This window comes from Nelusetta ayraudi, unplaced genomic scaffold, assembly GCF_046127955.1.
Source record: "Nelusetta ayraudi isolate G7.1 ecotype Tasmania unplaced genomic scaffold, CSIRO-AGI_Nayr_v1 ptg000075l, whole genome shotgun sequence".
Classification (NCBI taxonomy): Eukaryota; Metazoa; Chordata; class Actinopteri; order Tetraodontiformes; family Monacanthidae; genus Nelusetta; species Nelusetta ayraudi.
In genome coordinates, this window is record NW_027466125.1 from 1,534,462 (window position 1) to 1,559,108 (window position 24,647).

Sequence of the window (24,647 nt, forward strand, 5' to 3'; positions counted from 1 at the left end):
TGCCCCCCACCAATATTCTATGTTGATGTCATTATTATTTTTATTAATTATATATAATTTGACCTGGCACTCTTCTCTTAACTAAAGGGAGTCCAGCCCTTTTCACATATTACACATGTGTAATTACTTATTGCGTCAGAATATTTAGGGATAGGACAAAAAAAACGGATATTTTGAAATAAAAGTTCAAAGTTACGTAGGTATACCCCCCCAACCCCCCGCGCATTTTAAATACCTATAATATTGTAATTCCAAGCCTTGTATATGTTTCTGTTTTTTTATTATGTTGAGGTAGACTGTTTTAAATCATTAATATATTCCAATTTCATTTGTGTAAAGTCTCAAATCATCAAGTTAGATTGACAAAAATACCTGGTTTAAATTGAAGATGCGATAAGTGTAATAGCAGGGTAAATGAGGACATCTACCCTGCTATTACACTTGTAGTTCTTGTAATATTTTTTAAATAATTATTTTTAAAATGTATTTTTATTTAAAAATAAAACCAACAGATCCTGCTTCTGCGGGGTGAAAAACACGTAGCCTGAAAAACAGACACTTTAAAAAAAAATCTATAATTTTTTTCATTCAAATGAGTGGTCATGAAACATGCCTGTGTGTATGTGTGTGTTGGGGGGGCGGAGGGGAGAAGAAAGAAGAAGAAAAAAAAGCCCCTATGATGCAGATTTAACGTCACATTGTTGTTGGAGGTGAATCGAGCCCCGATGATGTTATTATGGCCGTGCGGACGGACAGGATGCCATGGGGTCGCTCTGACCACGCACACGCACGCACGCTCTCGGCTGCAAAGTCCACTTCGCATTTTGAGCGACGCCCCCAAATTCCGTGCAGAGTGTTTGCAGACCCTCCGGGACGGAGAGGTGGAGGAGGAATCGGCAGCTCCACCGTCCATAGACGCCACAATCCGCCGCCGCCGCGCCATTCCGCTCATGACTCGATGAATATCTGGCGGCCGGGGGTCGGCGTGGAAAACACACTGGCGAGGTAAGAGAGGTGCCGCTGCTGCTGGACGTGGTGGTGGTGTTGGGGGACACACACACGGGTTTTAAGACACACTTCCTGCCCGGCCCGGGTGGGTTTTTTTTTAATATCTCTCCCTGCTTTGGTTCGCCGTGGGCGCCGTGTCGCAGCGACCACTCGGACTGTTGGTCAAGCTCGCTCGTCTTAGGTAACCGCGACCCGCGATGAAACAAACGATCGATCGATCGGTCGTTCGGGGGGGTGGGGGGGCTTCGCGGATACGAGCCGTCCGAACGTCCCGTGACAAACATATATGTGTCCCTCCGCGTTCGATCCGCGCGACTAGTTTGTGTTTTTTTTTTGTTTTTTTTTTCCCTCCGCTAGAAATGTGGCCGACGGCGGACTAACAGCCGGGGCTCGTTTTTTCCCCCTCTATATCCACAGCAACCGCATCGTTGCGCACCTCGCTCCTCGTCGTCGTCGTCGTCGATAGCAGACAAAAGACAGCCTGTTTTTTTTTCCTTCTCCCCCCTCTCTCCTCTCTCCTCTCTCCTACGGTTCCTCTAAATAGTCTCCCTCCGCCGAGCCGAGCCGAGCCGTGCCGTGCCGTGCCGAGCCGAGCCTGTCTTTGCCTTTGCCTCGCCTCGCCTGCCTGCTCGAGCTTTTGGCTGGCACACAAAACAGCCAGTCGTCAAAAATGTATTTTGAAAAGCGCGCTCCACATTTGACCTGCGCATATGCGCATATCTTTGCATATTGTTGTCGCTCTGTTATTGATTGCATTGATATACCGTGAAATTCTTAAAGGGATACCACCGCCTTCTCCTGCTGTATGCGGAAATCACTGGCGCTGCTGGTTTGCTATTGCGCGGCTCCCCTTTTTTTTCCCTTTAATCTCCATTCGGCCGCTTTTTATTCCCGAAAGCTACACGATGTGTTTGTCATGTTGCTTTTATTTATTTATTTATTTATTTATATATTTATTTATTTATTTTTAAATCACACAGACCCCCCTCAGCGGGGCTCCAGGCCCAGCTTAGGGGGGTTGCCTGCTACTGTGGATGGCTTGATATTATTGAGGTTGTGTGTTGGTCTCGTCTGCTTACTTGTTTACTCTCTTTCTGTATTTGTATCCTAAATTTCTATTCTTAACCTTCCTCTCTCTCTTGCCCTCTCTTTCTCTCTCTCTTCTCCCCCTCTTCTCCCCCCCCCACCCCCCCTCTGTTCACGTCCAGCTCTCCAGGACTGCGAGGCTGCAGCAGAGAATGGGAATAGGGACACAGGCCAAGGTTTGCCATTTTGGCTGAAGTAGCAGCAGGACAGTTGTCAGCCTCGCGTCGGCGTCACTCCCCTTCTCTCCCTCCTTTTTTTTTTTTACCTCCCACACACACACACACATAAACACAAGCAAGGACAGATACCTACAGCCCCCCCCCACCCCACCCACACCCCCCCCACACCCACCACTCCTACTCACACACACACGCGCACACACACACACACAGCCACTGCTATGTCCACCGCTGTCGACATCGCCGGCCCTTCCTCCCCAGACCAGGCCCACAGCAGCGCTAAGATCCCCAACGAGCCCCTGAGACCCAGCCTGAGGCGCTCCACGCACCCCTACAGCCTCTCCCACTACATCTCCAGCCCCGCCGCTGCCGCTGCCGCCGCCGCCGCCGCCGCCGCCGTGGACGTCAAGAGCCTCATCCAGCCCTCGCAGGCGGCCCACCACCACCACCACCACCAGCAACACCAGCAGCAGCAGCAGGTCGAGCAGCCTGCTCACGCTAAGGCTCGCCGGGCGCCCACCTCTTCCTCTTCCTCCTCCTCCTCCACCACCACCACGTCCTCTTCCTCCACCTGGCCCGACATGTGGGAGTCGCCCAGCGGGCTCCACCTGGCGCACGCCGCCGAGCTGCTGATGCGCGCCGGGCTGCTGGCGTTGACGCCCGCCGCCACGGAGCAGGCGACGCTGGGCGCGCAGCAGAGCAGCCAGCCGGCTAAGAGGGAGGCGGCGGCCGTAGCGGCGGCGGCTGCGGCGGCGGCGGCTGCGGCAGCGGCGGCGGCGGCTAAGGGCGAGAAGGGCGACAGGGACGGAGGCGGATCGGGTCCAGAGGAGGACGACGACGACCCGGCCGGGTGCGTGGCCGACTTCCAGCCCTTCCTGGGCGCCTGGTTCCCCTTCAGCCCGGCGCTCTTCCCGCTGGCCGGCTTCCAGATGGGCGGCGGAGCAGGTGGAGCAGGCGGCGGCGGCTGGAGGAGCGCCGCCCTGGGAGCCGAGGGCCTGGAGGGGCTGGTGGCCGAGGGCTACTCCCCGGGCTCGCTGGGCGGCGGCGGCGGCGGCGGCAGCAGCCGCAGGAAGAGGAAGCGGTGCGGCGAGTGCGTGCCCTGCCGGCGGCAGACGAACTGCGAACAGTGCAGCAGCTGCCGCAATCGCAAGAGGGGACACCAGATCTGTAAATACAGGAAGTGCGAGGAGCTGAAGAGGAAGCCCGGCGGCCCCGGGTTCGAGAGCCGGGTGTCGGGCTTCGACCTGCGGAGCTCCGACTTCACTCTGGCCCTGGCGCAGGAGAGGAGCAACGGCGCCCTGGACGGATAGTGACCCGTGTGTGTGTGTGTGTGTATGTGTGTGCGTGTGTTGTTGTTGTTGTTGTTGTCTTCATTGGCGCAACGGCAGCAGCAGTGGCGGCGTTTGTCAGAGGATCCTGGTTGGATGATTGTTGAGGAGTTTGCGGTTTTCATCGAGATGGAAGAAAAAAAACCCAAGAAAACGAAACAACAAAACACACAAAAAGGAAAAAAACTAAACACTGGACACCGTGTTGTCGTGCTTGGATGTTGGTTTCAAAAAAACATCTTCAGAACTTTTGCATTTTGTCAAACGAGCCCGCAGCTGCTCCATCTTTTTCGAGAATGTCCACACTTGTTCCCATCCTTTCTTTTTGACAATCAAGTTGAGTCGGGAGCGAAGGAGGAGGAGTAGGAGGAGGAGGAGGAGGAGACGAAAAAGAAGGATACCAATGTGTGTCAATATCTAGACGACGACAAAACACAAAAACTAAAACTAAAACAAAAAAAGCTGTAAATAGTCTGTAAATATACCAGGGGGAAAACATCATTTCTTTTTTTTCTCTCTCTCTCTCTCTTTCTCTCTCTCTCTCTCTCTCTCTCCCTCTCTCTCTCTGTTTTTACATCCTTTTCCAGTTTGGATGTATTGTGTTTCAATATAAGGAAGAAGAAGAAGAAAAAAAAAAAGAGCCAAATGTTTTTTTTTTTTTTTGTTTCTGCCGGGGGAGTTCCGTTTCTGTTGTTCTGACGTCACGACTGCATCAGTAAGAAATGAATGAGTTCAGCCTAGGCTAAATTATTTCATGTGCAACTTGTACTGTATAGCTCTGTTTGCCCTTTTGAAATAAAAAGAAATTGGCCATGTTGCGCTGGTCTGCAGGCTGAGTTCATGCTACATGCGTCCGTCCCTCCGTGCATGCGTGCGTGCTCACTCGTCTTTTAATTGGGTGTGTGTGTGTGTGTGTGTCAGTTAGCCTGCCGCCGTGCTCCTGCGTCTGCACACGCACGTGTGTGTGTGTGTGTGTGTGTGTCGGCCGTGTGGATTATGAGTCACCTAATGGTGTGGCTGAGAGCCTTATCAGAACGCCACAGACACACACACACACACACACACCTACACGCCGCCTTGGCCAGTCCGGTGGCTGCACTCACACACACACAGCTAACCTGACACGGACGCACAATTTACAAAAAAAAAAACCCAGAAAAACACACACAACCACTGCCGTTGCCGTCGTCGTCTTTCTCCCTTCAATTCACGCACTGATGCAACCCCCCCACCCCCCACCCCCACTGCCCCCCTCCTCTCTTTTTTTTATTTTCTGGAGTATGGATGATGCACACACACACATACACACTTTGTAGACACACACACGCACGCACACACATTAGAAACGCAACGCACAGCCAGCTGGACCGAAGGCTTCAGGGTGGGTTTTGCTTGTTTTTGCCGTAACGATGGCTGATGTGATAAGACCTTCTTCCTCGGCGCCACACTCCAGGGGACCGCAGGGAAGACGTAACCATGGCAACGGCCGGCCCGAGGTGTCACGCTATAATTGGGCCACGGCTGCACTTCCTGTGTGCCTTCAGTCAGGGGATCGCAGAGGGACTGAGTGTGTGCGTGCGTGTACGCTGGTGTGTGCGTGTGTACGCATCTGTGGGGGTTGTGTGTGCGTGCGTGCCTGCGCGCGTCTGTGTGTGTGTGTGCGCGCGCGTGTTTGTCAGGCAGGGAGAGTGAGCGCGAGGGAGCGAACGAGCGAGCGAGGGAGAGAGAAAACGCAGCACGCCAGCCAGCCAGCCAGCCAGCCAGCCAGCCAGCCAACGCAGGACACTGCCAACTCATGGAGAAAAACAGTGAGCGGCAGCATCATGCTAGCAACACTGGAGCAGGAACATGTCCTCCTAGTTGAAGGTCCACCGTTCTAGTGTTTCTTCATCTCCCACACAAAGGGGGGAATTTCAAATTCTTGGATCTGCGGCGGCGGCGGCGGAGGAGGAGGAGGCGCCGGCCCCCCCCTCCCCTCCCCTCTATACCCCCCTCCTGCCCCCTCACTCCCCCCTTCCTTGGTGCCTTTCTAGTGATTTGGAGCTTAAATCCCCCCCCCCTCCCCACGCACACACACACACACACACACTCCCTCCCTCCCTCCCTCCGTTTTCGTCACGCATGCACACACACACACACACTCTCACGCACACACACACACACACACACACACCGGAAATCTGTGTCACCCGCTGCCCAGCAGGTCCAGTGACTCCCTGAACGCCTGCAGTCTGGCTCCACTGGCCTGCAAGATGGCAGGAGAGAAAGGGAGTGCGGGCGGGTGGGGGTGCGGGGGGGGTGGGGGGTGGGGAGAAGGGGAGGGGGTGTGTGGGGGATTGAACGGAGGACAGAGGAGAGGAGGGGGGGAGGGTTGAGAGAGAGTTGGGGGAGTTGGGGAGGAGGAGGAGGAGGGGCTGGAAAGCGGATCTAGGGAGAGAGGGCGAAGGGGGGTGGGGGGGGGCGGACAGAGACGTGGTGGTGAAGGGCAGAGGGGGGCTGGGGAGGGGAGGGGGTGGGGGCAAAAGAGCGAGGGAGAGGGAGAGAGAGCGCGCGAGAGAGGGAGAGAGAGTGGGTGAAACTGGGAGAGATGAAAAGCAGGCCACGGGGGAGAGAGAGAGAGGGAGAGAGGGAGGGAGGGAGGGAGGAGTGCGGCGAGATGGACAGCGGGGGATGAAGATAACGTGGGGCCAAACAAAGACGGAGCGAGCTGCGAGGAGTGAGATGGGTGTGAGATGTGAGAGCGGCGAGCCGAAGCGATGGAGGCCCGGGCGGGCGAGCGAGTGAGCGGGGCGGGCGAGTGAGGGAGTGAGCGAGCGGGCTCTGGGCGAGCGAGCGAGGGGTTAATGACGTTAGGCATTGTCCGGAGAGCCCAGTGTTGCTGCGTCTGCTCGGCCCCCCCGCCAAGCTTACATATGTTAGCACCGACGGCCCAGCCCACTCCGGACACACACACAAAAAAACCAGAAAGAAAGAAAAAAAAAAAGAAAGCACCCCTCGCACTCCGGCGGCTGCTGCTGCTGCTGCTGCTGCTGCTGCAGTGGAACAACCTGCCAGCCCAAGGCAACCTGCACTGGAGCTGGGCGGACCCTCCTCAGCCAGCCAGACCTTTGAAATTTTGGCCACTGCGTCTGCCTGGAGACACTGTGTCTCATTGTGAATTTTTTTTTCTCCCTCCTCCCCTTCCTCCTCCTCCTCCTCCTCCTCCTCCCCCTTCTTTCCCCCCTGCTGGCTGCGTTCCCCGGCGTTAGAAAATGTGTAACAGCTTTGCCGAAGCAGCATCTTTGTGAGATCACTCGTCGTTACGCCGCCGTTATCTTCGCTACATCCCAAACATCAAATTAGCATTTTGTGTTTCCTCCTTCTTCTTCTTGTGCTTCTTCTTCTTCTTCTTCTTCTACTACTACTTCTTCTTCTTCTCCGTCTCCTAATTCTTCTCCCCATTCTTCTTCCACATCCTTGAAAAGCTGCGGCTCATCCGCCCCTCAGGTTATATTTTGGCGACACAGGGAGGAGGGAGGGAGGGGGGGGGTCAAAGGGGATTCTTGACCTTTGACCCCTCAAGCTGTTAAAGGTGGCTTCAGAATAGCCCGGGCCTCTAGTAACTACCCTACTTGTGCTTTCAGTCTTTGCGCACGCTATCAATGAAGAGCAGCAGGAGTGTTAACCAGCGTCCAAACAAAAAGAGTGTCAGAAATATTTTTACAGGTTGTGTTTCAGCTCCACCATGAAGCCACAATGGCTGTTTAAAAAAAAAAAAGAAGAAAGAATTAGGCCCAGGGTGATTCGTCACAACGGACCCATTTCTGAGATAATGTGTACACAAAAATTCTGTTAATCTTTAGCCTGCTGGCCTGCTGATTTCCAAATACGCACACAGGTCTGGGTGCAAGTCTGGGTGTCCGCTCGCTGCTCGCCGGAGCTCCTCTCCTCTCCAACGCCACCTCACGATGCAGAATTGATTGTCGCCGCTGGGGGGGAAGGAGGAGGGATCGAGCGGCACCGAATTAGCATGAGTGCGGCGCAACCTTTAAATCAGAGCCGCCGCAATCACGGCCGCGACTAACTAGCCACCTGAGAAAAATGCCACGTTGTTAATTCACCTCATAATCTTGGGGGAAAAAAACAAAAAAAAAACGAAGGAAAAAAATGCCTACTTCTCGACCAGAACGACAACGACGACGAGGTCCTGACTCACGGTGCGGCCGGCAGGAATAAGCTTCAATATATTATTTATACATGTCAATGGAAGCGTTAACTGTTTCAGCACTGAGACAGCCGTTCCAGCAGCAAACGCAGCTGAGGCTGCGCTTGAATATCCCCGCTACCCTCGTCCAAAAGAAATGTTTGGAATTTTGTTAGGGCATTTATACACCATCTAAAGTCAACTATCTATGAGGGAATACCAAGGGTGAGCGAGAACATTGCAGCCAGGAGAATGAGACTTAGAATGAGATAATTGGTGCTATGGGAAACAACACACGGGGATTGGGATCGTGGACGTCCCATCCTGACAAACAGGGATGTACTCAAGGAGGATGCAGGAGTAGAAAATACCAAGGAACTGGCAAGATGGATGGAGAATGGAGAACCGGGATGAACCAGGAGAACCGGGATGTCTGAGGACGACTTCAAGGGAACCGTTTCCCCGCTACTTGTTTCAAATTAGCGAGCAGCTGTGACTGATGGGAAAGTCATTTGTCCAGCATTTTTTCCATCCAAATGTTGCAAGATGTCTGTTGTTGTTGTTTTTTGTCATATTTTTTTTTTTTTTTAGAAATGAAGAAATCTATGAATTAGGGGTATTTCCATATCTCTATCTTAGATACACTACCAACATCAACAACACGTAACCCATTTTAGCTAGATTACTGCTCATGGCTTGTTTGACTCACCACATGTAATGCTTCATGAATGGATTTGATTTATTCACATAGCTGTGTGAAAGAGTTCATTAGGAATAGGGCAGACCACACAGAACAAACAAACAAACAAAGCCTGGAAAGTAATCCTGTATTTATCACATCAAAGCCAACCAATCAGATAGTTTGTTACTAGTTTAGCCATATCTTCATAGCACAAGCCCTCCTATTTGTGGAGATAGTAGTAGCAAAAAAAACCAACATCTTTCCCAGTGACAAAAGGTTGTCAGTGTGACCGCTGGTTGCTCACTCTAACGGCAAAATGTCACCCAGATCTGATGAAGCTGCCGCCGCAGCATCCATGCTAATCTCTTTAGCTTTTAGCGGCGCTCGCAGACGCTTCCTGTGTTCGTCTCTCGCGGGTTCGAAGGGCAGCACGCCAGACGACTCTTGTCACAGCCATCAGGAATGGAATCCCAGGACTAACAGAAAGGCTTTAGAATGGAGTTCGGCAGCATAACTGACATAACTGACGACACGTCCGCGTTTCAATTAGTCGCCATTGTGGTATGTAATATTCTTAACGGAGTTGTATTTTCACATCAGTGCACTTTAAGAATTTGTGAACAAACAAAATAATAATAAAGATTCAAATGTGTCACTACAACATACACAAAGTCTTTTTGACGACCTTGACTCACTCGTTCCCCTTTCTAGTTCTTTGTAGCCAACTATAAATCACACTCTGTCGTCAAATGAAAATAACTTTTGGAAACCACTCTTGCTGCCGTTCATTATGCAGCATTATTTAATTGGTCCATTGTCAGGAGGTAAATAATTAATGAATCAATATTAATATTATTGATTAATTTACACTATATAGTGTATAAAGCACTATGTAGTGAATACCAATATTCACTTAGAATTTGGACACCACTACAAAATGTCATATCCCCTGACCACAAATGTAACCACAAATAAAATCTATTATTATTATTATTATTATTATTATTATTATTATTATTATTATTATTATTATATAACGAGTAGGGGCTGATGTCAGACAAAGTCCCTAAGTCAAAAATGTCAAGTGATTTATGCTTTCTTCAAAAATAAATAAATAAACTAAATTAATGTGCTGTCTGTTAAGTTGAAAACTCAAGAAACATTGGAGTGCATCGAGGTGCCTCTCTTATGTGTTAAAATGTGTTGTGTAGCAGGTAGCAATAGCACTAATAGCAACAATAGAAGGATTTCCAGCTTGTTACCAACCCACTCAGCTGGGAGCCAAAACAATCTGATTGGCCCACTTTGAACATGAATGACAGGGTCTTCCTCCAATCACGAGCTAGCTGGTTGTTTTTTTTAAATGGGTCCCCCCTTTTTTCCTAAGTGTTCTGTTTGGGTTGGTTTTTTTTACTGCTCCCTCTGGCACGACAGGCTACACACAACCAACCAAACAAAAACAACACGCCGTCGGTCGCTCACACACAAAAACACCACAACCTTTTTGTGTTGTGAACGGTTCCCTGTGACCGGAAGGACGAAGATTAGGGTGGGGGGTACTCAGGGCACTGAGAGTTGCTGTAAGTCTACTGCGGAATAAATAAAAACCACGACAAAGTTATTTGCTTTGCTTCGGACGTCGACACGGCTTCATCGGGAAACCCAACACTGGCCCAGTATTTATAGCCGTTCACACTGAGCTGCCTGCCCGCCTGCCTGCCTGCCTGCTGGCGTGGTGGAGTCACATGACCCAAGATGAACGAGCGCAGAGACGGAGGGACGCAGGCGGCTCCTCGCTCACATGCAGAGCGGAGAGCGGGGAGCGGGGAGGGGGAGGGTGGGAGGAGAGCGGGAGAGAGAAGGAAGGGGGAGGGAGGCGGTCGGCCGGCCGGCCGGCCGAGGGGGAATAAGAAGAAGTTCATTGAGCCGCCTGTGACGTGTTGCGTTCCCGTGACCTGACTCCCATTTGCGGCTGTCTCCGCCGGGCGTCTCGCCCTCCGTCTCCGTCTCGACCGCATGCTAATCAGCAGCTCCCCTCGTTTGATCCGCGAAGGGCCCCGGCCGCTCGCTCGGTCCCGTGCTCGATAGATAATCGTGTTTTAGCGACCAACAACGACGACGACAACAACTTGGTTTTCGCGTGTCCCTCCCACAACGAGCGCGTTATTAGAAAACACATGAGATGACAAGGAGACTGAAGATGAGCACAAGACTTTTATTGTGTGTGTGTGTGTGTGCGCGCGCGCGCGCGCTCGTTCTAGTTAGATTTGTTTTTACCGCGCGTGTAGAAACCGGAAGGTGAAAGGAGGTGAACATGTTTTTTTATGTAACACACTGACACCACCAGACGTGGGATGAATCAGGAGAATATGCGGTGACCCAGTAGTTTCAAAAACTCCCACAAAAACCTACAACCATGCGTTGTCATATGTCTCATTTTAACACCAGATTTTGAAAAAAAAAGAAAGAAAAGAATTTGACTTGACGCCGCTGTTTAACCATCTGACGTCTATTTACAGCTATTTCCCCCTTGAACCTTAAACCAGGAAACAGTAGTATAGACGTTGCACGGCCATGGGAGTGTGTGAAAGGTCCGTCACAACTCCACTCACACCAGTGGGGTTGGTCCCACAAGTGACAAGGAAAAAAAAATGTATAATTTCTTTTGACCGAGTCGGTCACCTGACCAGGGCCCTGTCAGCTGGCCCCAGGCCAGTGGATCATGTGTTTGACTATCTGAAGACCGGACCCAGGGGGCAAACGCAGGCCCCAAAACAGTCAAACAATGGACGTGTTTGTTGGCGTCTTGGCCCGGCCACTGCATGCAAATGAGACAAAATCAAATATGATAATTTTGTGCCAGATAAAAAAAAGGTATCAATTCAAGACAATTGATTTTCCTCAGCTTTCACTGTATGATGTGTGACCTTGCGACCCCTTACACACTGTAAGTATTCATTATAAATTAAAACAACAAATCTGGGTTTTGGCAAAGTTTTATTTAATTTATTTCTGGTTTGGCTACTTCAGGGTGCTGTGAGATGCTACAGAAATTATTGGGCTACAATTTAACACCATCATAACTTCGAACATACCACTTCTTCAAATGACTGTATATACAGTATTCATTCCTACTTCTTTTCCTGGACTTCTGAGTCCTAAACCCAGTTACAGTTTCAATTCTTTCAGTTATTGTTGTTGTTGTTGCCCCCTAAAGCTACTTAATGAATAAAGTTGAATGAGTAAATTTATATTGTGTTGAAAACAGATATTTTTCATTTACATTTTTTTTCCAAAGGTCACACACAAATACTGCTGTGGCTCTTAAACAGCAAAAAATGAAAAAAAGAGAAATATTTTATTTATAAAAACAAGAAAAGAAAAAACATTTATATTGTTGCTTTGTAGTTATAGTTCATTGCCAATAGGGAGTGCTGCATCACTCTAAGTCAGCACCAATACTTCCAGTGTGTGTGTGTGTGTGTGTGTGTGTGTGTGTGTGTGTGTGTGAAACTAACCACTTTTTTTGGACATATTTTCGGGAGATGTGAATGGGACGGCTCCAGCCACGCTAGCCACTGACAACGCTCATGTGCTAACATCTATCTATCTATCTATCTATCTATCTATCTATCTATCTATCTATCTATCTAGTTCTGTTGTTCTGTAGCAGTCAGGGCTATAAATATAAACCTCCTTAATTCTCTGTTAGCAGCAACATTTTTCGAGCCCTGCTTGGTGCCCTGGCGTCGTCGCTGCACTGAGAACCGGTGTTGCGATGCCTCAGTACTTTTATTTTATGTATCACGGCCTTGCAGCAGTGGCGGCGGTGTGATTATTGATTATCACCATTAAGATGCAGCTCACGTCGGCTAAAGTCAACTCTGCTGAAACAGGGCCGCGACAAGTTAGTTGGATTACATTTAAACATTAAAAATACAAAACCTGTTGAGCAAAACAGAAGAGCCCAAAATAAATCTTTTAGTTGTTCCATGACACACTGGGAACACAGTTAGCCACGTCAACGGGACCTCCATCCCTCCACCTTTGTGCATCTCGCGAGAAACTGTGCAGGTCAGTGTCAAAGCTTCTTGATTTTAGCTTTCAGTTGGTCCGTGGTTAAAACGTCCTGCAGTCTTTTGTCTGACAGGTCGTTGAATGAAGAAGCAGTTGTCTCAGTCTGGCATCTTGGTCAGCGTGAGGCGTCGTCGTTGTGCTCTTGCACGAGACTCATGTCGCTCAGTCCAGTTTCGTCTCCCACTCAGTCTCAGTGGACCAGCGGTGCTCTGCCTCTGTGGGAGTGAGCGGCTCTTCCAGGTGAGGGGGTCTCGGTGGAGTCGGCGGGCACGGGATTATCCGCGAAGGCCTTCCTGAGCTCGGCCACGCGGCCTCCGCGCTCACATCTTTTGTCTTTAAGGCGCACAATCTCTGCGGAGCAGTGAGGGAGAGGGGGGAGGAGGAGGAGGAGCAGGGTGAGTTTTCAACAGTCGAAGCTTAGCAGTGGAACACTCACACCGTCAATCCCAGTGATTAGGAATAATTAAAGCTCAACAGTTATGTGGACAAAACTGTCCCCAATTAATAATTATTCCATCTTTAATTATGTAATATGTCTGTTTCTCAATATTACTGCTATTCCCTGCTCATCATTGACGATCATTTCTAAATTTTGCTGTTCTCATCAGGTGTGTAATGTATTATTTTTTCCCATCCTTGTTACCAGATGTCTCTGTCCGTCTTATTTCTCTACAAGTATCTGAACAAACTAAGTTTAATATATCTGTTGTCACAGTGTTGTTCAGAATCAGACAGCAGAGCTGGTGTAGCAGCTCTGCGTTCTGATGCCGTCTGAACTACGGGGGCTAATTCATCATGATTCAAAGCAGTAGGACAAGAGACGATCACATTATTACATTTTAATGTGTTTTTTTTTCTCATTAGATGTCAAAATCCTCACACTGTGTGTCCACACTGAAAACTCAGGAACCAACAATATGATATTTTTTTTTCCTCAGGAATTTTATATATAACTTGAGACTGAATACGGATAATAAATAAGACTCACGATGTAACCCTTCCCCCCCACCCCTCATCTATCCTCCCTTCCTCCCTCCCTCCATCCAGGTTCCTCCTGCTCTTCACCTCTGTCCTTTTGTCCCGACTCCTCTGCGGCGTGCGGCTGCTGGGCGTTGGGTCTCGGCCGGTTGCCATGGTCACTGAGATGTGGCCTGTAGAGAGGAATGGAGTCCCGCTCGTCCAAACTGCTGCAGTCTGATTCGCTGCTGCCGCCACCGCTGTCCTCACTGGGGTCTTTGGGGTCGTCGTCATCGGCGCTGCAGTCGTCTGCGTCCTCGTCAGGGGACGTTGCCTCGTCCTGTGGGTGGCGCCGTGTCACAATTCAACTCGCTTTTACCCGCAAAGAGATTTTTTTCTCTCTAATTTATTTATTTCTTTGTGAAGCCGCACTCCAACTCACGCTGACATCTGTGAGGGACAGCTGGATGTCTCGGGTGAAGTGGAGCTTCCGGGCCTCTCCTTCTGGCAGCGGCTCCTCCGTCTGGACGCCTCTCACGTCGTCGGCGCGCACCCTGTCCGACCATTAAAAAAAAAAAAAAGGCGTCCCATTTTTAGACGCCGCAGACGACTTTGGCGACCTTAAAATCAATTCTCCATTAAGTTATAATCCAATTGGGCCGAGGAGACGGCGAGCTGACGGAGGCCCTTCCTGCGTGGTGTTCATCTCGCTGCAGTTATGTCACCAGCGAGATGAAGGCCTCGCTAAGGTGCCAGGGGTTAGGAGCTACTTGGTAATATAGGAGGAAACATTAAAAAAAAAAAAAAAAAAAGACTATATATTAACTATATATATATAAAAAAAATATGTTCATATTTTATTTAGGATTTTATCTATGAAGCGGTTTCTTAGAACTAGATTAACATGGAAATGATGATTGAAGTAAACCACAAGGGTGAGTCCCCCCCCCCCAGAAGCCTATGTTGTTAACGTGATGGGTGGAAAGGTGATGTTGTGGTATTATTTTTGATGTTGTAATATCTGGCTCTTGTCGTGACAACATGTATTTTCCTGTTTTGTTCCTTTCTTTCTCAATAACACAGTGACCTGCTCATTGTCATGAACTCTGTCAAGTTTTGTGTTTTGTTCATGTCCTGTGTTTCCCGTTGTCTCGTCTTCAGTTCCTGTTTTATTTTGTATTCACCTTCCTCTTCTTCCTCCTCCTCTCCCTCCTCCTCCCATCTCTCTGATTTCCCTTCTGTGTGTGCACCTGTGTAATTTGTCTGTGAAGGTTCTCAGTCATCCAGGGCATCTTAAGGTAGGAGGGTCAAGTTACCTGGGACTCTCCAACCCCTTTCCAGAACTGAAGAAGCCTTTCGGACGAGAGGCGAAACATCTTCAAGATTACAAGAACAAATTCCACCTGTGGAATTAGTCCTCCTCGCCTTGATTGTATCCACCTTGTGTGTATACATAGTCTGTGTTTCCCTTTGTCTTGTTGTCACTACAACTCTAGAGTTTCCAGGTTCATATAATGAGAAAGACGTTTTTCTCCCTACAAGTGAGTGATTTTATGTTTTCCCCTGTTTCATATCCTCCTTGTGAATGTTTAGTGTTTTTCCCTCCATTTTTGTTTGATCCTCATTGAGAGCATTTTCTTGTTGGTGAGTCAGCCCTTGTGTCCAGGTCGTTACACTTCATATTACATGTGACATATCAATAAATGCTACTTGACTTGAAGTATTCTCAAATTATTATTTTATTTTCTTCTACCTGTTCATGAGGCTCTGGAGGATTTTGCAGGACCTGAACTCATCCAGCTCTCCGATCACACTGACGCTCACGTCTCCGTCTCGACCCAGCAGCCAAGTCACGTGTTTCCGGTAAACTGGAGGACAGAAAAACCAAACGTCAACAATCAGGAACAGAATGCTGAGTGCTTTTGAACAGGTTGCATCCGTTTCCAGCCACTCAATAGAGAGGTTTGTCTATAGAAGTCGCTGTTCGAGGTTTTGTCCAGCAGGTGGTGCTATGCTACAAGTATAGACCTATGAAGTCCCTACCAGCCATGTCGCTGCTCGTTTCCCCCCGATTCTTCCAGCTAAACGATTTACGCTCCATTGGGGTTTCATATATCAAATTATTGATCATGACTTGGATTATTTTCAAATTTAAAAGGTAATACAGCATTAACGTCCCCACTCACAAATACGTGGTGATAGACAAGGCTATAAAACTATACAGTGCTCTGCATTGAAAAATAACAATTAGTTTCAGTTGTGAATTAAGAGAAACAACGTTAAAACCAGTAGAGTTTTAGTTTGATATGCGTATAATCAGAAATCATTTACGAGTTAATGACCCCATTGTGACAGTAGCCAGAAATAACCTTCACTTCCCTGCTCAACAACACGTTTCCAATAACAGCACAATACCTGATAAGGTAGAAACACCTAGCACGGCCTCACTGAACAAGGTGGGGCCTTTAAAAAAAAAAAAAAAAAAAAAAAAAAAATTCAAATATTAAGGCAGCTCAACTCCCAGACTTTTAAAGATGGAATTTGAATTTTTCTTCTGAGTTTGAAAAAAGCTTCTCAGTCTAAAATCTTAAGAAGGAAAAAAAAAAAAACTCTTTGTAACGTCACACCAAGCTGTGCATAAATATCCTTTTCTTTGTGTGCGAACACCTTCTGTGTGATGTCACAGTGACTAAGAGCGACCTGAGTCATTGTTCCTCAGCCACCTCCATCCCACTGAGGCTGCGAGACGGACAACTTCCACGATGGAACTGAGGCACCTGCCATTATTACAAACACACATGCATTTTTAAAAATCCACCTTCACAACTCTATTTGTCTTTTTCATTTATGTATGTGTTTCTTATTATAATAGACCTTGCATCTGGCAGTAGTACAGTGAACAGACAGCGACAGCTCCTGGGGAGAGTGTTGCGTTGTGTTGTGTTGTGTAACCCAAACACGTAAGACAGTCATCAGTCACTCGGCAGCCTCTCAGGTGACTCTGGGAGGAATTGAAAGAGCGACAAAGGTAACTTTAGAAGTGGTTTAAAGTGTGGAGACGGCCTTCATCAATCTTATTCAGCTCTTAGCCCCGAAATGCCATTTGACTGGCAGCGAACGACTCAGTCAGTGCAGGTGATTGGTGGTGGTGGTGGTGGTGGTGGGGGGATTCCAGTGAGCCACAGCAACACTGAAGCAGTGGAAGGGTAGCAGAGACGAGGAGCTGGTTTTGACCAATCGGGAGCCGTCTTGGCCATGAGAAGACCGCAGTGCCACGGGTGTAATTGAAGCTCACAGATGAGATCAGTTTACCCGCGAGGGTGTTACGGCACGGCGGCGCAACAAGAGTGAAATCATTAATTAGCCGCGAGGACCCTCACATGTAAAGTGATACAGAGTGTGACCTGAATTTATAATGGCTGCAAAAACAATAGCCTGGCCCAACCTAAAGAAAAGCTGCGTCAACATTTTTGGCTGGAGCTGTCTGAATTCAAATCATCAATTCAAAGATTCAAACATTTCCTGTCCTCAAAATCCCTTTGGTAAAGAGGATGGGATGAGAACACATAGAGGATGATTGAAATACATTTTCAATCATTGCTAAAACTGCTAAAACTGCCCATCTGACCTCATGCTAATCTTTTTTTAGCATGAGCTAGGCTAAGAGCTAAAGGTAACTGGGAGCAGCTGTATCCTGATGCTTCCTGCCTGTGGCTCAACTAAAAGGTAGGTAAGCTAGGTGTGTATCAGTAGCAGCACGGCGCTAATGAAGCCGGTGGCTCTGACCTTGTTTTAGAGACGTGTTGCTAGAAATAAACGTCACACTTTCCAGAAAGTATTTCCCTTCCTTCTTTGAACCATTTAAACTTCACTGAGGATATTAGTTGGATATTTCTGAGTCCTGCAGCACAGCAGGCGCTCGCCACCACTAGTCACTAGTTTTATTGAAGCCAGTAGTTGAACTCTACCTGTCTTCGTCTTGACGTGTTTGGCCCGTCCTCCGTCTCTCTCCTCCTTCTCCTCCCGCTCTCTCCAGCGCCGCACCTGCTCCTCCCGCATCTTCAGGAAGAGGATCCTCTTCTGGTCCTCACTCAAGGCCTCCAGCACCTCCGGCTCCACCCACATGTCTTCCAGGATTTTAGCCAGCATTCTGCCTCTTGTCCGCCCCTCCTTCGTCCACCGACAGCCCCCCTTCTGACTCCCTGCCCTCTCTAGTCCAACCGGTTATGCTCGCTGTTTGATCGCTTGTTTGTTTGTTGGCCCCAGAGTCGGGTTTCTGTTTTGGTCAGGTGATCAGGAAGCGTCTATGTGCTGGCCTCTTGGAAGGTGTAGGAGGAATCCAGCTGTTTTGATCCTGAGAGGAGAAGAGGGGAGAAAATATGAGATTAGACCTACTGTGCTTTTCCCTTCCATCCAGACTTGCTCTGCCTGCCGCAACCACACAACAGCAAACAAGCCACAGAGCTAATGCAGTGCGTGCGCGTGTGCGTGTGTTGATCCATGTGCATGCGCTGTTTGCCGTGCATACAGTAGTGCAGCAAGAATGCCCGCTGAGCTTTCAAACAGTGACAGGCAAACAGGGCCAGGTTCACTATGTCAACACACACACACACACACACACACACACACAAATGGACAGGCCGTTGATGTCATGCATACATACTATCTTAGCAAAAGGGATGTTTGGTTGGCAGTAGTTACACTCACAATCTAACTCTTTCACACAAACACGCAGGAAATAATGCAACTGTTTTCTCTACCTTATCAGCACACGTGTCCCAGGCAGCTCTCTCCAGTCAACAACGGCTTAACAAGGAAGTCCTCCAGGTGGGAAAAGTCCCCAGAAAAACACCTTGACTCTACACTCTGTTTATATGCAGCGCACCGCCCTGGACAAGCTTTAAAAAGATTTCAAACCGTGAGTCACATTGGCAACGGCCAATAGAGTTTATTCTCTGTGATAAGCGCTGACCAATCACAAGCCATGGGGAAGGTGAGGAGCAGTCAGATATCTCAGTATGAGCAGTGTCATTTACTCTAAACGACTCCTTTTATGTCTGTGTTTCCTGGTATGACATGCGTCTGAACGTGAGACCATCATCACACTGCCGGGATCAAAAGTTCTCGTCAGAGTATCTGGCTTTGATGAAATAAGAACTTTATTTTCCAGGTGTAAATCCTAGGACCAAGTCTTATTACTAGACTGGATTTGGAGATTTATCCGACCGAGTTTTGTAAAATGTCAATATCACTCTTGGGAGCGACTGTTGCCTCGAAGAATGCAGTGATTTGTAATTTTTGCGGCTTTGTAAGATTAGATGACAGACATAAAAAGATGAAAAGGCCAATTCAATTTGGCATTAAGGAGGAAAAAGCGAGCACATTAACTTCCATCTGCCCCTATGTTCAAGCGATACGGTTTTTGTAGCGTCCATTTACCAAATACACAAGGGTAGTTTAAATAGATTGTGTTATAATTGGGCATCTGATTACAAGCAGAATAGCCTCTATTATTTCTAGTGTTTTACTTTTATTTAATAAAATGGTTCAATATTTTTGTCATTTATACCAGCTGTACAAGACATACATTGATGTTTTTACTTCAACATATAATGTAACAGCTAAGTTGCATCACTAGCTTTAGTACCACAATCCAATCATGTAAACCCCTGTGCAACACGAGTCTGTCCAGAGTGGGTTTCATCCATAGTTTCAAAGCGAAAGGCCCACTGCAGCCTCTTGAGACGGCGTGATTGAAATGAACTGGACCTACATTGCAAATGACTGACTGACCCGCTTGGTAGCGAACAGCTCATATCTCTCCTGTAAACGTCTCCCACATCTGAGCCATCACCTGCCTAACAGGCCGCAACGACTCATTAAGTGTGTGACATCAGGCATCGGCAGAGACATTCAAATGAAGGAGGAACACAATCTGGGGCTGGGATGTGGAGGTAGCGCAGCAGCAGACATCACAACAGACAGACATCTGTGAGAAAACTCAGATCACACAAGCAAAAAAAACCCAAAAAAACAGCAGATCAACGTCTTCACACAAGTCTTTAACTCAAACATAAAGACATCCGGGTTTTGGTGCCCTGCCAGGATGCAAATATGCCTCAGGATTCACTGTTGTGTCTACACACACACACACACACCCACACACACACACACACACACACACACACACACACATGCGGGAAGAAGGGAAGCAAGTCTGTGTGTGCGCGGCATACTGAAGGGAAAGGTTGTGAAAAGTGCCTCAGTCTGGCTGAAACACTGGCCGTTTCACGCTGACAAGAGAGATAAATGAAGGCGGACGAGGCTGCGGAATCGCAATCACGGCAGACAGAGGCAGGAAGGGGTGGTGGTGGTGGTGGAGGGGTACGGGGGACGGGGGTCGGAGGAGGAGGAGGAGGAGGATGGGAGGTGGACTTACTCAGGAGGTGCCAGCCGGCAGCACGGTGCCCTTCAGTGCCTCCTTCCCTCTGTTGTTGGGTTGTGGCGCTGCAATGTGTTGTGTTGGTGGGTGAGTGTGTTGCTCAGCAGCAGTGTAGGTGTGCAGGTTCTGCTCCTACATTTGTAGCGAGCAGCAGCAGTGGGCCTGGCCCTGACATCACATGCCTTCGTCTCGCTCTCTCCCTCTCTCTCTCCCTCTCTCTCTCTCTCTCTCTCTCTCTCCTCCTTTCACATTCCTCCACTGCCGACAGAACAAACAGCCGGAGCTGGTTGAAGATTAAAACTAAAACCCACCAACGGTAACTCGATAGGCTTCCTCGTCCAACGAGGCGTTCAAGGACGCAGGATATTAATTTCGCCTTGACCGGAGGTAGCAAAAGTATTCATATCCTCTACTTGAGTAAAATTAGAGATACTTGTGTAAAACAAAATATTCTGGTAAAAGCAGTGATTCAACTCCTTTACTTGAGTCAAAGTAAGAATTTGCAGGTTGTTAAATGTACTTTGGTAAAAGTAAAACAACACATTCATTGGTAGTTTTGCAAAAATGAAAAAGCTGTGGCAGAATAATCTGGACTGAAGTGACCCGAGGTCAGAGGTCAGAGGTCTTGATGAGCATCTGGATCATTTTGAATAGCTTTGCTTCTCTCAATACTATAGTTTTCTTTATTATTTATTTTTCAACTGCTGCACAACTAAACTGTAATCAGTAATGATTCTGGATACTGGATTATTGGATATTGACACTTATAATAACAATAACCAGTTATTTTCTACACGTTTTTTTCTCTGTACTGAAAACTTACTAAACAGAGACCCCAAAGCCGAGGTCCTCTGAAATATCATCCACTTTTATATTGAACTACAGAGCAGGAGAGTTCAAATGACTCCACTTCAAAAAACAACTAGAAAAAATGAGTGAATTACTTTCAACAGAATTTGAACATTTTGAGGATTTTAAACACAAACGTAATGAGCGTGGTTTTCCAATGAGAGAATACAGGGATTTAAAGTAAAAAGTTGTATGTAAAGCACATATACCTGAAAAATCTAAGCCTCCTAACAAAGTATCTGTGCTATTTGTGCAGGCCGGGGGTGGGTGGACGGGCGGGCGTGTCGCCTCCCACTGTTTCCACCTCCGCAGTTTCTCGATTGTTGTCCCTCCAGCAGGACTTCCTGCTGTAATCACGCTGCCGCTCGCGCAGGAAGGAATGCGGCCGTTGCTTCCGGTGGTGCCGGCGCTGGTTTCCGTCAACAGGTTGTTGTCGTTGTTGACACGCTGATGTTGGCTCCGCCTCCCGCCACTTCCAGCCAAGTGTTGTTAACATCGGTCACACCTGTCTGAGTAAATTGTTTTCCTAAATGATATGATGTGATTGTATATGACTGACTGGTCACCCTCATGTGACTGTGTGTCTCAGACCCACTTGGAGCATTTGTTGTTTATTAACATTTTTTTGTTATTGTGAACCAGAAAAGTATGAGTGACTTCCTGGCAGGTGGTAAAGGTTTGACCAGAAGTTAGGTGCTTTTGCTCTGACCGCTCAGCTGTTATGTTTGAGGATACATGATTAAAAAAAGTCAAGAAAAAGCCCAGCAGTCCGTGAGAAGACTGACAGATTGTTGTGACGTTCACACTGTTCTTTATCTCGGCAAATTGAGATATGTTAGACTTTTTCAAAACCGTTTTAGATGTCCAGCAGATTGTTCGCAATTTCAAAATCTCATATTACAATTCTAGTCATTTATTTTTTTTTACTTTTATCATCATCATCATTAACCACAATACGCAATAGCACACAGGTTGGTTGAAGATGGTTTCTTAGAGGCACACATTAAGCATAGTGAAGTAGTGAATCCAAAATGAAATATATGTCAACGTAAAACCTGTCTGTAAAAGGCAGAGACGCAAAATTGTGGCATTCTTCACTTCAGAGGTTCTCAAAGTGATGTAGATTCTATGAAATTGTGTTGAAATAATAAATACATTTGAATCAACCTTCCATTCTTTTGGCTTAAGGTTTAAGAGAGGCAAGGTCGCCCCGCCACAGAGATTTAAGGAAGCCGACAATTGTGCCCCAGTGTTACGCAAAATGAAACCAGCAATGGATCAACAGAGCTGAGTTTCCAGCAAAACCAGTGTTTCAGCGATACCAGACCAGTGCTTGTTTGTCACTCACTGCTATCAAAGTTCAGTGACTACAGTGTAAACACACAGACGCGCGCAAGCGCACACAGAGGTTGCTTCTGTTGGTTTTCCAATCAGTCATATTCTTCTTGTTAGTTTTATTTTCCCAACCTACAACCATTAATGTCCTGCCTTTGATCTGAAAACCCCAGACAATTTGACATCTAGCCTTAATAACCATGTTATTTATTTATTTATTCACAATTTGTTATCAGTGAGTGTTTGAATCCTCTGAGTAAATCAGTTATCAGTGTTTCTTCCTCTTCCTTTTGGGAGCCAGGTCACGTGTGCCTGCAAGGGGGAAAACCCCCCCCCCAAAAAAAAAAACCGTGATAGACTCCATGACCTGAGAGGATCATTTTCCGTGAATAAAAGAAGAAGACGACGACGACGACGAAGAAGAAGAAAATAACATTCTGTCCTGTGACCTAAGGCTGCATGTCGTGGAGCTCCCTGTGGTGATATTTGTGGCGGTAATGACTAAACGGAGGGTTTTCATGGCGGTGAACTAGATCCGTCTCCGTCTGGCAGCCTCGTCCCTTTGTTTACTGCTGGCACCGCGGCGGGTCACCCGGACCGCTATCGCTGCATCACCACGGTATCTGGCCACGTGGACGAGGCTGGGACACGTGGTCGCAGTCACATGGTAATTCTGCATGTGTTGCGCCCTCTGCTGGGCGAAAGGGGAAAATACAGGATCCCTCGTGGAAAAAAAGGGGTTTGATTAGATAATAATAATAATAATATAAAAAACAACAACATTTGACCCTTTACTTAAAGCGCCTCATGTGTTAATTTTGTAGTGAATTGCACTTTTATTTCATCATCATTACTTATGTTATTACTATCAAGTCATTATTTTAGTGACCGTGTGAGCGATGCATTGAAAAGGTCATGCGGATACATTAAAATAAATGTCAGATTTTAACATCTGTACCCGGTCAGGTGTGTGTGTGTGTGTGTGTGTGTGTGTGTGTGTGTGTGTGTGTGTGTGTGTGTGTGTGTGTGTGTGTTTTAACACGCTGCTGATAAGTCCTTGGCCTGTAATGTTTTAGAACCCTGAGATAGGTGCTGCAAAAGTTTTATAGAAAACATTATACATTATTAACTATATTGCTTAAATAACTAACCAGCTGTCTGGCAGTGTAAAGGATGTCTGAAGCTTACGGAGAGACGCCTTTTATCTACTTCCTGTCTTTCTTGTTGCCAACCTGGGTCTTAATTGTACATTTTTTTTGGGGGGGGGCGGGGGGGGGAGGGCAAAAACATCAGCACAACCAAACACTATTTAGGTTGTTAATAGAAGCAGAGACATGACTTACATCTCTGCTTTCTGCGGCATCTGCTTAATTTCTCGTTTAAAACAATATCTTTGTGCTGTTGGTTTAATGCTGTTGCAAGATAGAGATGGAATTTAAATCCGCATCTCCAGAGAATTCAACAGCACTTCCTCCTTTCACCACTGTGTCCCACATGTCTTCCTAATTTACAACAGACTGGCTCTGAATGTTATTCCACATGTTCTCATCCCTCCGCAGCCCACATGTTTAATGCATGGGCCCCGTTGACACAGAGCCGCTTTCTGGGAAGATGAGCCGCATTAGTGGAGGATTCACACGAGGGACGCGCGCTGGAGAACCCGCACTGACAAACATAGAAAAGTCATTTGCGCGTAACAACAAAGCGCTGGATGTTGCACCCTTGGGTGGTGGATGTAATGTGCTGACATGATATCAAACACTGATGAGTTGTTTTTAACATATGCAATGATATCACTGACTCCACAGTGAAACTTGAACTTGACGCCTCTGAATTTTGTCCAGACCACCAAATTCTGCCGTCACTTCCTGCGTGGACTTTGAGTGACCATTTCTTTCTCTTTTTTTTTCTGTTTTCTGGGTTATCGTAAGAGAGTTCACATTCCTTCAGAGCATCCATCCAATGTGTAAACACAGGCGGGACTGAAAAGATGTAAAGTTTGTACAACTTTTCAAGATGTTTGCGTGTCACCGTCCCCCCCCCCCCCGGCTCTCTTGGGAGAGAGAGAGAGTCTTGGAAAGAAATTCTTCATGGCCTTCTTCCTTTTTTTCCCTGCAGCAGCCAATAAAAAAAGAGGATAGATTCCTGGGGGCATACTTTGTCTCAGTCGCATAAACACACACACAGCATCTTCTGCTACTTTTATACTCCTGCTGTGTATTAAATCTAACTTTATAGCTACAGAGGAGCTTGTTATTATCTCCCTTCACAACATCCTCTGAATGAATATCTGGCACATTGCACAGTTTTCCTCAGAATCTCAGCTCTTTCTTAAACTGCTTGCCATTTTTTCCGAGCTGCTGCGGCTAATCCGTTTCTTCGTATATTTAAATATATATTTATGCCTCTACCTTGAGCTCTGGCAAAACCATCACTGGGTGAAATACAGCATGAATAAAATACTCCCCTCTCCCTCCATCCTGATGCTTACGGTGGAACAACTTTTTTAAAAGACTTTCAT

General features: G+C 47.5%; 3 protein-coding genes across 6 annotated transcripts in view; 1 reads left to right on the top strand and 2 right to left on the bottom strand.

Moving 5' to 3' along the window:
* Positions 1-23,482, bottom strand: part of sting1 (stimulator of interferon response cGAMP interactor 1) — an 84,260-nt gene extending 60,778 nt beyond the window's left edge. The window contains exon 1 of the mRNA XM_076043534.1: positions 23,466-23,482. The gene's annotated coding sequence lies outside the window, so the exon portion shown is untranslated. The remainder of the gene's footprint in view (positions 1-23,465) is intronic.
* cxxc5b (CXXC finger protein 5b) lies at positions 703-4,419 on the top strand. 2 transcript variants are annotated; one of them, XM_076043386.1, is made up of 2 exons: positions 703-1,005; positions 2,217-4,419. In XM_076043386.1, exon 2 carries the CDS (start codon positions 2,495-2,497, stop codon positions 3,581-3,583), a length of 1,089 nt encoding a protein of 362 aa, XP_075899501.1. In that variant the 5' UTR covers positions 703-1,005; positions 2,217-2,494; the 3' UTR covers positions 3,584-4,419. The 2 variants fall into 2 exon arrangements, with proteins under 2 accessions (XP_075899501.1, XP_075899502.1); XM_076043387.1 differs by lacking the exon at positions 703-1,005 and adding an exon at positions 1,103-1,189.
* Positions 11,451-20,094, bottom strand: LOC142899712 (uncharacterized). 3 transcript variants are annotated; one of them, XM_076043450.1, is made up of 6 exons: positions 19,940-20,094; positions 17,469-17,843; positions 15,254-15,368; positions 13,943-14,054; positions 13,609-13,840; positions 11,451-12,894 (listed from the first exon to the last, which is right to left on the bottom strand). In XM_076043450.1, exons 2-6 carry the CDS (start codon positions 17,647-17,649, stop codon positions 12,734-12,736), a joined length of 801 nt encoding a protein of 266 aa, XP_075899565.1. In that variant the 5' UTR covers positions 17,650-17,843; positions 19,940-20,094; the 3' UTR covers positions 11,451-12,733. The 3 variants fall into 3 exon arrangements, with proteins under 3 accessions (XP_075899565.1, XP_075899566.1, XP_075899564.1); XM_076043451.1 differs by lacking the exon at positions 19,940-20,094 and adding an exon at positions 18,261-18,406; XM_076043449.1 differs by lacking the exon at positions 19,940-20,094 and adding an exon at positions 18,202-18,376.
* Positions 23,483-24,647: the final 1,165 nt, after the last annotated feature.

What these genes read in the sequence shown, in the direction of transcription:
- cxxc5b (XM_076043386.1), top strand. Translation starts at nt 2,495, where the DNA reads ATGTCCACCGCTGTCGACATCGCCGGCCCTTCCTCCCCAGACCAGGCC.
- LOC142899712 (XM_076043450.1), bottom strand. Translation starts at nt 17,649, where the DNA reads ATGCTGGCTAAAATCCTGGAAGACATGTGGGTGGAGCCGGAGGTGCTG. An exon ending in CTCCAGAGCCTCATGAACAG is followed by an intron (nt 14,055 to 15,253) that starts GTAGAAGAAAAT and finishes ATGGTCGGACAG; the next exon opens with GGTGCGCGCCGACGACGTGA. An exon ending in TGTCCCTCACAGATGTCAGC is followed by an intron (nt 13,841 to 13,942) that starts GTGAGTTGGAGT and finishes CGCCACCCACAG; the next exon opens with GACGAGGCAACGTCCCCTGA.